At 42.8% G+C, this 14,604-nt stretch overlaps 1 protein-coding gene across 7 annotated transcripts in view; it reads right to left on the bottom strand.

Moving 5' to 3' along the window:
- LOC109880774 (transcription initiation factor IIA subunit 1-like) overlaps window positions 1–7,662 on the bottom strand; it is a 36,982-nt gene extending 29,320 nt beyond the window's left edge. For 5 of the 7 annotated variants that reach the window (XM_031800135.1, XM_031800136.1, XM_031800134.1 and 2 more), the window contains exons 1-3: window positions 7,411–7,654; window positions 2,924–3,025; window positions 2,532–2,691 (exon numbers count right to left, since the gene is read on the bottom strand). In XM_031800135.1, coding sequence (XP_031655995.1) covers window positions 2,532–2,691; window positions 2,924–3,025; window positions 7,411–7,440 — 292 coding nt within the window. In that variant the 5' untranslated portion in view covers window positions 7,441–7,654. Of the gene's footprint in view, window positions 1–2,531; window positions 2,692–2,923; window positions 3,026–7,410 lie in introns of all 7 variants that reach the window. The other 2 variants (XM_031800138.1, XM_020472965.2) reach the window with 2 other exon arrangements.
- Between the last annotated feature and the right edge of the window lie 6,942 nt (window positions 7,663–14,604).

Here is a 14,604-nt window from a genome sequence, read left to right as displayed (position 1 = left end):
GCTTTAAATGGGCCAAGGTAGGTGGCTTTAAATGGGCTAAGGTATGTGGCTTTAATGGGCCAAGGTAGGTGGCTTTAAATGGGCTAAGGTAGGTGGCTTTAAATGGGCTACGGTAGGTGGCTTTAAATGGGCTACGGTAGGTGTCTTTAAATGGGCTACGGTAGGTGTCTTTAAATGGGCTAATGTAGGTGTCTTTAAATGGGCTAAGGTAGGTGTCTTTAAATGGGCTAAGGTAGGTGGCTTTAAATGGGCTAAGGTAGGTGTCTTTAAATGGGCTAAGGTAGGTGGCTTTAAATGGGCTAAGGTAGGTGTCTTTAAATGGGCTAAGGTAGGTGTCTTTAAATGGGCTAATGTAGGTGGCTTTAAATGGGCTAAGGTAGGTGGCTTTAAATGGGCTAAGGTAGGTGGCTTTAAATGGGCTAAGGTAGGTAGGTGGCTTTAAATGGGCTAAGGTAGGTGGCTTTAAATGGGCTAAGGTAGGTGGCTTTAAATGGGCTACGGTAGGTGGCTTTAAATGCGCTACGGTAGGTGGCTTTAAATGGGCTAAGGTAGGTAGGTGGCTTTAAATGGGCTACGGTAGGTAGGTGGCTTTAAATGGGCTAAGGTAGGTAGGTGGCTTTAAATGGGCTAAGGTAGGTAGGTGGCTTTAAATGGGCTAAGGTAGGTAGGTGGCTTTAAATGGGCTAAGGTAGGTAGGTGGCTTTAAATGGGCTAAGGTAGGTAGGTGGCTTTAAATGGGCTAAGGTAGGTAGGTGGCTTTAAATGGGCTAAGGTAGGTAGGTGGCTTTAAATGGGCTAAGGTAGGTAGGTGGCTTTAAATGGGCTAAGGTAGGTGGCTTTAAATGGGCTAAGGTAGGTGGCTTTAAATGGGCTAAGGTAGGTGGCTTTAAATGGGCTACGGTAGGTGGCTTTAAATGCGCTACGGTAGGTGGCTTTAAATGGGCTAAGGTAGGTAGGTGGCTTTAAATGGGCTACGGTAGGTAGGTGGCTTTAAATGGGCTAAGGTAGGTAGGTGGCTTTAAATGGGCTACGGTAGGTAGGTGGCTTTAAATGGGCTAAGGTAGGTAGGTGGCTTTAAATGGGCTACGGTAGGTAGGTGGCTTTAAATGGGCTAAGGTAGGTAGGTGGCTTTAAATGGGCTAAGGTAGGTAGGTGGCTTTAAATGGGCTAAGGTAGGTAGGTGGCTTTAAATGGGCTAAGGTAGGTGGCTTTAAATGGGCTACGGTAGGTGGCTTTAAAGGGGTGTAGGTAGGTGGCTTTAAAGGGGTGTAGGTAGGTGTTTTTAAAGGGGTGTAGATAGTTGTTCCAGGGAACTGTGGGTTTTTGTATAGTGCTTTTCATGGCCCAAAGATTCTCATACACAGGAGGTAGACCCAGTAGGGATGAAATAGACAGGAGGTAGACCCAGTATGGATGAAATAGACAGGAGGTAGACCCAGTAGGGATGAAATAGGATGATTAGAGGTGTTAAAGGCTTCATCCGTACTATAACGGTGGACTTCGCTCGTCCGCCTGACGCTCAACTCTAGCAGGCTTGTAACTGCATGCAAGTTGCACATGGCTAGTCGAACAACCATACTCTTCATTGAAACAATGCTGAAACATCAATCTATGGGTGAGTCCATTGAAATGAAAGAAAAATTATATTGTAAATTCCAGCAGGCGATGGGGTGATATAGATTCTTAGAAGTACACATCTTTATGTTATTAATTATCGTTAATGCCATCTTTGGAGGGCTTATTAATGATTATCAATAATTGTATTTGGAGCCCGGACTTGAACCCAATCAGACATCTCTGGAGAGACCTGACTATTAAGTCATACTGTGTGAAGCTCAAAAGGCATTTCTCATGAATATTTTAATGTGACTATTTTAAAACACAAAAAAACATCTGATTAATAACATATTTAAAAATCAGTCGTCTTCCTCAAATGAAGGGGATGATGACGCAATCTTTGCAAGAGGGAGGGAATCTGATTTCATCGGTCCTCAACCGGTGGCTCAGTCATTTCATTCAGGGTATGTGGAGTTAGCTGTGAGTTAGCCTGCCCCGGAGCAGGTTAGTTCTGAAGGATTCGTTGCCATAGAAACGTACCTGGCTTAAAAGGTGAGCCACTTTTGTTTGAACGTTTATCCCGAGTTGAACTCAGAGTTGACCAAAGTTACCTCGCTAACTCCTCAAACCTGCTTGGTAAAATACCCCTCTGGACACAGACTAAGCCAAATCCTAGTATTAAAAGCATAATCAATTGAGAATCTCCATTAGACATTATATATTTTTTGGGCTAGGCTTAATCTATGTCTGGGAAACCAGCCCATTATGGCTGCGTTTAGACAGGCAGCCCAATTCTGATCTTTTTCCCACTGGTCTTTTGAACAATCAGATCAGCTCTGAAAAAGATCTGATGTGATTGATCAAAATACAAATGAGTGAAAAATAAAAATAATTGGACTGCCTGTCGAACACATCAAATGTAGTCTACCGGGAACAACAGAGGTGGTGTGTCAGGGCCGATGCCTGGGACTCACCTTGCTGCTGCGGGGGCAGGAGGACCTGCTGTGTCTGGGCTTGCTGGGTGGCCTGCTGGGCCTGTTGTGCCTGCTGCTGGGCTGCTGCCTGGAGAGCAGCCTGCTCCTCTGTATTGAAGCCCTCCACTGCCTTACTCTGCATTAGCTTGTTCTCCCACAGCTGAAGGACAGGGGAGGAGAGGGAACTTTAAAATGGAGGGTAGACTGTTGACCACCATTTTGACATTTGTATTGTCTATTCTACTTTTTACAAAACTACAGGGACAGAGAGTTTATCAGTGGAAACTACATCAAATGGGAGCTACAAAAGGGAAACCAACACTAGCGCAGACAAGAGAGAACGACATTCTAGAATGGAATGTCACTAGAAGGAAGAGTTCTGTGTTCTGTACCGTTTTGAGTTCCATGAGGACCTGCTCGTCCACCCCCTCATCCAGGAAGAGCTCCCGGACCTCGTTGATAACATCTTCAATCACAGACCTGTACAGTTTAGGCTGAGAAAACATACAGAGTACTGTTAGAAGGGCTCTAATGTATATTATAAACGGGGTGGTTTGAGCCCTGAATGCACGGGTATGACAGACAATATCCACTATATACAGTGCATTTGGAAAGTATTCAGACCCTCTGACTTTTTCCACATGTTTACGTTACAGCCTTATTCTAAAACCGATTAAATAAAAAATATTTATCCACACACAATAACCTATGACAAAGTGAAAACAAGTTTAGATGTTTGTGCAGAAATTTCTTATTTATATAAGTATTCACACCCTTTGCAATTGAGCTCAGGTGCATCCAATCAAGTTGTAGATGTTTCACCTGTGGTAAATTCAATTGATTGGACATGATTTGAAAAGGCACACACCTGTCTATATAAAGGTCCCAGAGTTGACAGTGCATGTCAGAGCAAAAACCAAGCCATGAGGTCGAAGGAATTGTCCGTAGAGTTCAGAGACAGGATTGTGTCGAGATACAGATCTTGGGAAGGTTAACAAAACATTTCTGCAGCATTGATGGTCCCCAACAACATAGTGGCCGCCATCACTCTTAAATGGAAGAAGTTTGGAATCACCAAGACTCTTCCTGGAGCTGGCTGCCCAGCCAAACTGAGCAATCGGGGGAGAAAAGCCTTGGTTAAAGGTGACCAAGGACCCGATGGTCACTGACAGAGCTCCAGAGTTCCTCTGTGGAGATGGGAGAACCTTCCAGAAGGTCAACCATCTCTGCAGCACTCCACAAATCAGGCCCTTATGGTAGAGTGACCAGACGGAAGCCACTCCTCAGTAAAAGGCACATGACAGCCCGCTATGAGTTTGCCAAAAGGCACCTAAAGACTCTCAGACCATAAGAAACCAGATTCTCTGGTCTGATGAAACCAAGATTGAACTCTTTGGCCTGAATGCCAAGCGTCACATCTGGAGGAAACCTGGCAACATCCCTACGGTGAAGCATGGTGGTGGCAGCATCATTCTGTGGGGATGTTTTTCAGTGACGGGGACTGGGAAACTAGTCAGCATCAAGGTAAAGATGAACAGAGCAAAGTACAGAGATCCTTGATGAAAACCTGCTCCAGAGCGCTCAGGACCTCAGACTCGGGTGAAGGTTCATCTTCCAACAGGTCAAGACCCTAAGCACACAGCCAAGACAACGCAGGAGTGGCTTAGGGACAAGACTCTTAATGTTCTTGAGTGGCCCAGCCAGAGCCCAGACTTGAACCCAATCAGACATCTCTGGAGAGACCTGAAAATAGCTATGCAGCGACACTCCCCATCCAACCTGACAGAGCTTGAGAGGTTCTGCAGAGAAGAATGGGAGAAACTCCCCAAATACAGGTGTGCCAAGCTTGTAGTGTCACACCCAAGAAGGCTTGAGGCTGTAATCACTGCCAAAGGTTCTTCAACAAAGTACTGAGTAAAGGGTCTGAATACTTATGTAAATGTGATTTATTTATTTATTTTTACCTATTTTTGCTTTGTCATTACAGGGGTATTGTGTAGATTGATGAGGGGGAAAAACAATGTAATCAATTTCAGAATAAGGCTGTAACATAACAAAATGTGGAAAAGGGGAAGGGGTCTGAATACTTTCTGAATGCCCTGTTTACAAAAGTATGTGGACATCCCTTCAAATTTGTGGATTTGGCTATTTCATCCACACCCGTTGCTGACAGGTGCATACAATCGAGCACACAACCATGCAATCTACATAGACAAACATTGGCAGTAGAATGGCCTTACTGAAGAGCTCAGTGACTTTCAATGTGGCACCGTCATAGGATGCAACCTTTCTAACAAGTCAGTTTGTCAAATTTGTGCCCTGCTAGAGGTGCTACGGTCAACTGGAAGTGCTGTTATTGTGAAGTGGAAACGTCTAGGAGCAACAACGGCTCAGCCACAAACTGATAGGCCACACAAGCTCACAGAATGGGACCAGTGAGTGCTGAAACGCGTAAAAATTGTATGTCCTCGGTTGCAACACTCAATACCAAGTTCCAAAATTGCCTCTGGAAGCAATGTCAGCACAAGAACTGTTCATCATGTGATGTACTTTTCACTGTTCTACTTACCTTGGTGACCAGTGTATAGCAGCAGTAAGGCACCTCAGGGGTTTGTAGTATATTGCCAATATACCACCGCTAATGACTGTATCCAAGCACTCAGAGTTGCGTCGTGCGTAAAAACAGCTCTTAGCCGTGGTACATACCATCAACGGCATAGTATTGCCTAATGTTAGCTGGGTGCTGCATTATTTAACGTTAACTGCATTATTGCTTAAGTATATTTATTTCACATGGTGACAAGTGAAATGTACCACGGTAAAGAATGTTCGCTAACAAATTATAATTTTTTTTTTTTTTTTATGTAAATTTTGAGCTTGACTACCTTTGAACTTCAGTCACACGTATTCCAACTGCATACCATAACATATTCAAAACTAACTTCATTCAGAAAGCCCAAAACTGCAACAGAATAAATGTGCCATTCTTAACTATGTTAAATCAGTTAGAAACGATTAAATTATGCAAGTAAAACATTTCAGCCCGCAGTGACAGCAAAGAGAAACGTTTTAAAGTTATTTTTCTGCAATTCTGCACATTTAGCCAAGGGGAGTAGAGAAAATGCTGCCTGTTCTAAAGCAAGTCTGCTGCAATTCAATACGTTTTACAATGGGGCAGAGATTTAGCTATTTTATAACTAATTTCATGCCATGGGGCAGAGATAAAATGTGCAGTTGTTCAGCTTAATTTCCTGCAATTATACACATTTTTCCATAGGATGGAGGCAAATGTTTGCAGTTTTTAATATGACAACTGATGATCAATGGGCCCCACCCCAGTTGGTAATTCGACCATGCTTACTACACGTTTAGATACCTGGACGCTAGACTAATTGTCCGATCTAATTTGGGATGATTGAGTGACTGCTGATGCACAACCAACATTTCAAAATTGTATCTTGTTTATTCTAACTCAACAGTAAGTGATTCATTTTGATGTTTTATTGGGCCGCCCGCCAGTGGGACACCTATATCTATTTAACACTGATGTTTCATGATAGCCATGGCATTGGCAGCACCTAGCTAACAGATCATCGAAAGACCAGCCCGTAAACGTGCATACGGGAGCTTTCACACCATAAACACCACACATCAATCGTTTCGCAATCAATCGGCATTTATGGTATACTCAAAACGTAAACAACCGAAAGACACTGATCAGTTGTAGCTAGTTACACTCATTCGGCCATGCACAAAATACACTAACATTTCAATCGACCATTATTGCCCCAAACTAATATGGTCGCATGGACAGAGGTCAGTGTCCTTATTCGTCGGTGTCCATTGTGGTGGACCTCAGTCTCCCTCCCTACTATAAAAAGCTCTGATGTTTATATGTAGAGCCGGTGACGTGGCGTCGAGAAGCGCCTTCCCATCCCGGGCAGTCTATATTAGAGAGCCAATATGGCGGTATAAAACCGAGCTGCGGAAAGGAGGAGGGTCACAACCGTAGAGAGGAGACATGGACGCGGTTTTTACCGAGCGGGGGTCAGCGACCATTGCCTGGTGCTCGGAGTCGCTATTCAAATGATGGATGTAAATTGAATTGCTGGTATCTAGATTGTGTTATTTTAGTGAGTTAATGTAATTTTAGAGATGGGGGGGCCAGCGAAAGAAAATGTTTAATAGGAAAGAGGACATTAGGCTTGGGACGGCTTGCTGACGTTAGCAGCCTTGTTCGTGGGATGAGGCATTGAACATGATTTGAAATGATCAAGCAATACTTTCTGGCTGACCGTTGAATTGTGATAAAATTGGAATTTAACATCCGCATTGGATGAGAAGGTGCTTCCAACTGTAACCTTACGTTGAGGCAAACTACTAGCTCTCGTTGAATTGAAGGAACAATACCCCAACGCAATTCTTACTCGTTAGGTATTACGAACACTAGACCCATTTCTAAACTAGGAAACACATTCCTGGAAACGCACCAGGTAATGTAGGCTGATGCATGCTAGTTAGCTGGCAGCCAATATTGCAAATAAAAGGCTCAAGTCACATTTTACTATTTAGCTAGCTATGTCGTTAATTTAACCAAAGACTTGTCTTCTGGTTTAGATTAGCCCAGATTAGCAACGCCATTCACCAGCTGTATTCAGGAAAAATGCAGAGGATTCAAATGGTTTCGAAAAGGGGTTAAAATGGCCGATTGTTGTACTTATGGCTATCCTTTTTATTAAGGAGAACATCCACTGTTTGCCAACAACACTCCCTAAAGTCCCTTTTAATATGCTTCCACTCAAAATGCCAACCTTCTTCTGGCAGCTAGCAGTTTGCCATCATCAGTTCTTACTGACTACCCTCTGACAATGATCCTTACCACTTGATTCGAGTTAGCCGAGCTCGCCATTACGCGTAGTGTAAAACCACACAAATCAAGCGAGGAATAACAGCAAAAAAATAAATTAAAAAACGATCTAAAACAACTGGGTACGACACTTAAAAATAGCCGGCATAACTTTTGTAAATAAAACACAGATTTTAACGGTCTTATTTACAAACACGGACTCTGCCTTCCCAGCCGTCCTTCACCCGCGGTTGTCCTCCTTTATATACCGAGCGTGGAGCTGCGAGTGCGCGAGACATAGGGCAGGGTCAACCCGGTCATTACCGCGAGATTCCGCGGGAATATCGTCCAGGAGAAAACAGGGACGAGTTCAGCAGGACACAACGTGTTGGAACGTTCAGATAGAAATCTATTATGTAGAATCATTCAAATGCATTTCTGACAAAATTAACAAGGAATCATGTGTAGGCTCTATTCATGGAATTTCTATCTGAAACGTTCGACAACGTTTGGCAAATGAACGTGGTTCAACTTCAGCTTTGACAGTACTGGGAAATTATATTATTACATTGTGTACTGGAAATTGCATGATTGAGAATGCTCACAAAATCAAATTGCTTTGTTTTACAATTTCTGAATTGCTTTGACGTTGAACTGACGTCTGAGCCCAGCGGACATTTCCACACATGTACACATACAGGACACCCACGGTATAGACACTTTACCCCTGCCTACATTCTGTATCTACTTCAATCACCACGTATCCCTGCACAATGATATGGTAGAAGTTCACACGGAATATAACTTAATTCTTGTGTGATTTATTTCTCATGTGTTTAAACATTTTGTTATTTAACTCAGCATCGTTGGGAATGAGCTTGTAAATTATTTTCACCGTATTCGGTGCACGTAACAAATACCATTGGTCACATGATACCATGCTGTGTTTCCATGTGTTGCTGCCATGCTATGTTGTCGTTTTAGGTCTCTCTTTATGTAGTGTTGTGGTGTCTCTCTTGTCGTGATGTGTGTTTTGTTGTATTTTTGTAATTTATTATTCTTTAATTTTTTTTAAATGTATTTTATATATATATTTGTATTATTATTATTATTTTTTAATTTACCCCTTTTTTCCCCCAATTTCGTGGTATCCAATTGTTTAGTAGCTACTATCTTGTCTCAATCGCTACAACTCCCGTACGGGCTCGGGAGAGACGAAGGTTGAAAGTCAATTATAAATTGTTCTTAACTTGCCTAGTTAAATAATGGTTAAATAAAACATTTAAAAAACATTTGATTTGATTTACTCATTAAAAACGTTTGTGTACCCTCTCCCTTCGTAACTGTGATTTCCTTTATTCTTAGTGTTCTATTTGTCACATGGAACCGCCCAAACTTTGCAAAGCACGTTGTCATTCAATACTGTTTGCAATCAAAGGTGATACATTATAATAGATAATACTAAGTGTTTTTTGCCAGTGACAGATTCAGGAGACACTTGGATGTAGTAACTTATTGCCACCACAAGAGGGTGACCACACACCAGGACAAACACAGAGGATCAGTTTCCAAACCGTATGAATACCCACGTCACAATCAATTAATGCAAGGTGAAAGGCATATACGCTACTAGTTTTTTTTAAAAGCATCGTTTTTGCAACAAATCACTCGCTCAAAGCTAAATTCTATTTTTATTATTGAATAATTTGGCCAATTGAGCAAGTTGAGGTGACTAAACAGTTGGGCACTAGATAGCAAGCAAGCTGTCATGGTCAAAACATTTTGACTCAATTATTGCTAAAATGGAAGAGGTCTGGCGTTGATAAGGCTTTCTTGACATCTCAGTCAATGAGACAGGTCCTACAGCCCTAGTTTTGTCACACCTGGAATACTGCCCAGTTGTGTGGTCATGTGCGGCAAAGAGGGACATACAGTACCAGACAACAATTTGTACACACATAATTATTCTACGTTTTTTCTTTATTTTTCCTATTTTCTACATTGTAAAATAATAGTGAAGTCATCAACACTATGAAATAACACATACGGAATCATGTAGTTTTTTCTATTCTTAAAAGTAGTCACCCTTTGCACACTCTTGGCATTCTCTCAACCAGCTTCACCTGGAATTCTTTTCCAACAGTCTTTAAGGAATTCTCACATATGATCAACACTTGTTGGCTGCTTTTCTTTCACTCTGCAGTCCAACTCATCCCAAACCATCTCAATTGGGTTGAGGTCAGATGACTGTGGAGGCCAGATCATCTGATGCAGCACTCCGTCACTCTCCTTCTTTGTCAAATAGCCCTTACACAGCCTGGAGGTGTGTTGGGTCATTGTCCTGTTGAAAAACAAATTATATAACCACTAAGCGCGAACCAGATGGGATGGCTAATCGCTGCATAATGCTGTGGTAGCCATGCTGGTTAAGTGTGCCTTGAATTCTAAATAAATCACAGAGAGTGTCACCAGCAAAGCACCCCCACACCATCACACCTCCTCCTCCATGCTTTATGGTGGGAACCACACACACACATATATCATCCGTTCACCTACTCTGCGTCTCACAAAAACACGGTGGTTGGAACCAAAGGACAGATTTCCAACTGTCTAATGTCCATTGCTCCCGTTTCTTGGCCCAAGCAAGTCTCTTTTTCCTATTGGTGTCCATTAGTAGTGTTTTTTTTGCAGCAATTCGACCATGAAGACCTGAACAGTTGATGTTGAGATGCGTCTGTTACTTGAACTCTGTGAAGGATTTATTTGGGCTGCAATTTCTGAGGCTGGTAACTCTAACGAACTTATCCTCTGCAGCAGCGGTAACTCTGGGTCTTCCTTTTCTGTGGTGGACCTCATGAGAGCCAGTTTCATCATAGTGCTTGATGGTTTTTGCAACCTCACTTGAAGAAACTTTAAAAGTTCTTGACATTTTCTGCGTTGACTGACCTTCATGTCTTAAATTAATGATGGACTGTTTGACTTTCTTTGCTTATTTGAGTTGTTCTTGCCATAATATGGACTTGGTCTTTTACCAAATATGGCTATCTTCTGTATATCACCCCTACCTTGTCACGACACAACTGATTGGCTCAAATGCATTAAGAAGGAAAGATATTCCACAAATCAACCTTCAACACGTCACACCTGCACATCAGGTGACTACCTCATGAAGCACATCAGGTGACTACATCATGAAGTACATCAGGTGACTACCTCATGAAGCACATCAGGTGACTACCTCATGAAGTACATCAGGTGACTACATCATGAAGTACATCAGGTGACTACCTCATGAAGCACATCAGGTGACTACCTCATGAAGCACATCAGGTGACTACCTCATGAAGTACATCAGGTGACTACATCATGAAGCACATCAGGTGACTACCTCATGAAGCACATCAGGTGACTACCTCCTGAAGCACATCAGGTGACTACCTCATGAAGCACATCAGGTGACTACCTCATGAAGCACATCAGGTGACTACCTCATGAAGCACATGAGGTGACTACCTCCTGAAGCACATCAGGTGACTAACTCATGAAGCACATCAGGTGACTACCTCCTGAAGCACATCAGGTGACTACCTCCTGAAGCACATCAGGTGACTACCTCATGAAGCACATCAGGTGACTACCTCCTGAAGCACATCAGGTGACTACCTCCTGAAGCACATCAGGTGACTACCTCATGAAGCACATCAGGTGACTACCTCCTGAAGCACATCAGGTGACTACCTCATGAAGTACATCAGGTGACTACCTCATGAAGCACATCAGGTGACTACCTCCTGAAGCACATCAGGTGACTACCTCATGAAGCACATCAGGTGACTACCTCCTGAAGCACATCAGGTGACTACCTCATGAAGCACATCAGGTGACTACCTCATGAAGCACATCAGGTGACTAACTCATGAAGCTGACTGAGAGAGTGTGCAGAGCGGTCGTCAAGGCAAAACATTTTTTATTTAACCTTTACTTAACTTGGCAAGTCAGTTAAAAACAAATTCGTATTTAACAATGATGGCCTACTCCAGCCAAATCCTCCCCTAACCCTGAGAACGCCTATGGGAAAGTGTGGCTACTTTGAAGAATCTCAAATATAACATATATTTTGGTTTTGTTTAACAGTTTTTTGGTTACTACATGATTCCATATGTGTTATTTCATAGTTCTGATGTCTTCATCATTATTCTACAATGTAGTAAATAGTACAAAATAAAGAAAATCCCTGGAATGTCCAAACTTTTGACTGGTAGTGTATATTATAATTATTATAATTCATATTTTATTTGTTGTGTTGTTTCCTTTTTGGATCCCAGGAAGATTAGTCACTTATCCGTGCCAGGACGTGTACTCTGAGCACGCGCTGACCAACTGGCAAGTGTCTTCACTGACATTTTCAACCTCTCCCTGTTTTGAGTCTGTAATACCAACATGTTTCAAGCAGACCACCATAGTCCCTGTGCCCAAGAACACTAAGGTAACCTGTCTAAATGACTACCGACACGTAGCACTCATGTCTGTAGCCATGAAATGCTTTGAAAGGCTGGTCATGGCTCACATCAACACCATTATCCCAGAAACCCTAGACCCACTCCAATGTGCATATTGCCCCAACAGATCCAAAGATGATGCAATCTCTATTGCACTCCACACTGCCCTTTCCAACCTGGACAAAAGGAACACCTATGTGATAATGCTATTCATTGACTACAGCTCAGCATTCAACACCATAGTACCCTCAAAGCTCATCACTAAGCTAAGGACCCTGGGACTAAACACCTCCCTCTGTAACTGGATCCTGGACTTCCTGATGGGCCGCCCCCAGGTGGTAAGGGTAGGTAACAACACATCCGCCACGCTGATCCTCAACACGGGGGCCCCTCAGGGGTGCGTGCTCAGTCCTCTCCTGTAGTCCCTGTTCAATCATGACTGCACGGCCAGGCACGACTTCAACACCATCATTACGTTTGCCGATGACACAACAGTGGTAGGCCTGATCACCGACAACGATGAGACAGCCTGTAGTGAGGAGGTCAGAGAACTGGCCATGTGGTGCAAGGACAACAACCTCTCGCTCAACCTGATCAAGACAAAGGAGATGACTGTGGACTACAGGAAAAGGAGGACCAAGCCTAGCCCCATTCTCATCAATGGGGCTGTAGTGGAGCAGGTTGAGAGCTTCAAGTTCCTAGGTGATCCTCAAAAGGTTCCATAGCTGCACCATTGAGAGCACTGGTTGCATCAGCCACCATCCAGCCACCCTAGTCATAGACTGTTCTCTCTGCTACCGCACGCCAAGCAGTACCAGAACGCCAAGTCTAGGTCCAAGAGGATTCTAAATAGCTGCTACTCCCAAGCCATAAGACTCCTGAACATCTAATCAAATGGCTACCCAGATGCCCCCCCCCCCCTTGACGCTGCTGCTATTCTCTGTTTATTATCTATGCATAGTCACTACTCTACCTACATAAATATTACCTCAATTACCTAGACTAACCGGTGCCCCCGCACATTGACTCTGCACCGGTACCCCCTGTTTATAGACTCGCTATTGTTATTTTACAGCTGTTTAATTATTTGTTACTTTATTTTATTTTTAGGTGGAATTTTTCTTAAAACTGCATTGTTGGTTAAGAGCTTGTAAGTAAGCATTTCACTGTAAGGTAAACACTGTAAACCTGTTGTATTCGGCGCATGTGACAAATAACATTTGATTTGATTTGATCATATAAGATGTGCAATTTTGGTGAAAATAGCTCAGTGATTTACACTTCAGGCAAGCTTTGTCTGTGGTGTCATACAGACTATGTTAACAATACCCATCCTCTCCCAGGGGGAAAATTCCCCAAAAGCATAAAGCCATGGAAGGAATGTAGGGTGACAAAGAACCTTACTGCTACTTCCTATTGTCTCCATGGAAACGTGCCTCAATGGACATTCAGTGGGTATGGATGATCTGGACCACAGGACACAGAACTCACCCCCACATCAGTCAAGTTAACACACTATACACATTCTACTCTCCTACATTTGTTTCATTCCAAAACATTATTTCCATTTCCAGAAATGTTGGTAAATTAGCTTGGTGTGTTTTTCCGTTATCTATTCATGGCAAGGGGTTGTTCAATGACAGACATGTATTTGTTTAGAATCTATAATTTGATGGTTTCATTTCAGAGAGACAAATAATCATGTTTTTTGTTTGCAAAATGCCGTATATCCACTTCACTCTCAGAGAAATGAATGGTACAGCTTGGCTTTACACAGTCAGATGTAACAAATAACCAAACATTTTAGAAAGAAATGTACAAATCATACATTTGTGACATCAATATATATATTTTTTACTATAAATAATTCAATACAGTAATATGAGATCTATGTGTAAAGCATTTCCATTTTCCACTTTTGTCATTAAACAGAGCATTTTTCTTTTCATTTCCTGTACATAAACTGACTATTCCAAACATTAGGAACAACTTCTAATATTGAGTTGCAGTCCCCCAGTCTAAAGTTCGTCGGGGTATGGACTCTACAAGATGTCGAAAGTGTTCCACAGGGATGCTGGACCATGTTGACTCCAATGCTTCCCACAGTTGTGTCAAGTTGGCTGGATGTTCTTTGGTTGGTGGACCATTCTTGATACACACGGGAAACTGTTGAGCGGGAAAAACCCAGCAGCGTACCCCGTTCATAGGCACTTGATCATTCACCCTTGATCATTCACCCTCTAAATGGCACACAGACACAATCCATGTCTCAATTGTCTCAAGGCTTAAAAATCCTGCTTAACCTGTCTCCTTCCCTTCATCTACACTGATTGAAGTGGATTTAACAAGTGACATCGATAAGGGATCACAGCTTTCATGATCTGTGCTGTGCTGAGCTGTGCTGAGCTATGCTGTGCTGAGCTGTATCTGAGCTTTGCTATGCTGAGCCGTATCTGAGCTTTGCTATGCTGAGCCGTATCTGAGCTATGCTGAGCCGTATCTGAGCTATGCTGAGACGTATCTGAGCTATGCTGAGACGTATCTGAGCTATGCTGTGCTGAGAGGTATCTGAGCTATGCTGAGCTGTATCTGAGCTATGCTGAGCCGTATCTGAGCTATGCTGAGCCGTATCTGAGCTATGCTGAGACGTATCTGAGCTATGCTGTGCTGAGCTATGCTGAGTTGTATCTGAGCTATGCTGAGACGTATCTGAGTTATGCTGAGACGT

The sequence above is a fragment of the Oncorhynchus kisutch genome, linkage group LG21, assembly GCF_002021735.2.
Source record: "Oncorhynchus kisutch isolate 150728-3 linkage group LG21, Okis_V2, whole genome shotgun sequence".
NCBI classification, from domain to species: Eukaryota; Metazoa; Chordata; class Actinopteri; order Salmoniformes; family Salmonidae; genus Oncorhynchus; species Oncorhynchus kisutch.
The sequence above is the reverse complement of the archived record's forward strand: the minus strand, read 5'-3'. Positions and strand labels throughout refer to the sequence as shown.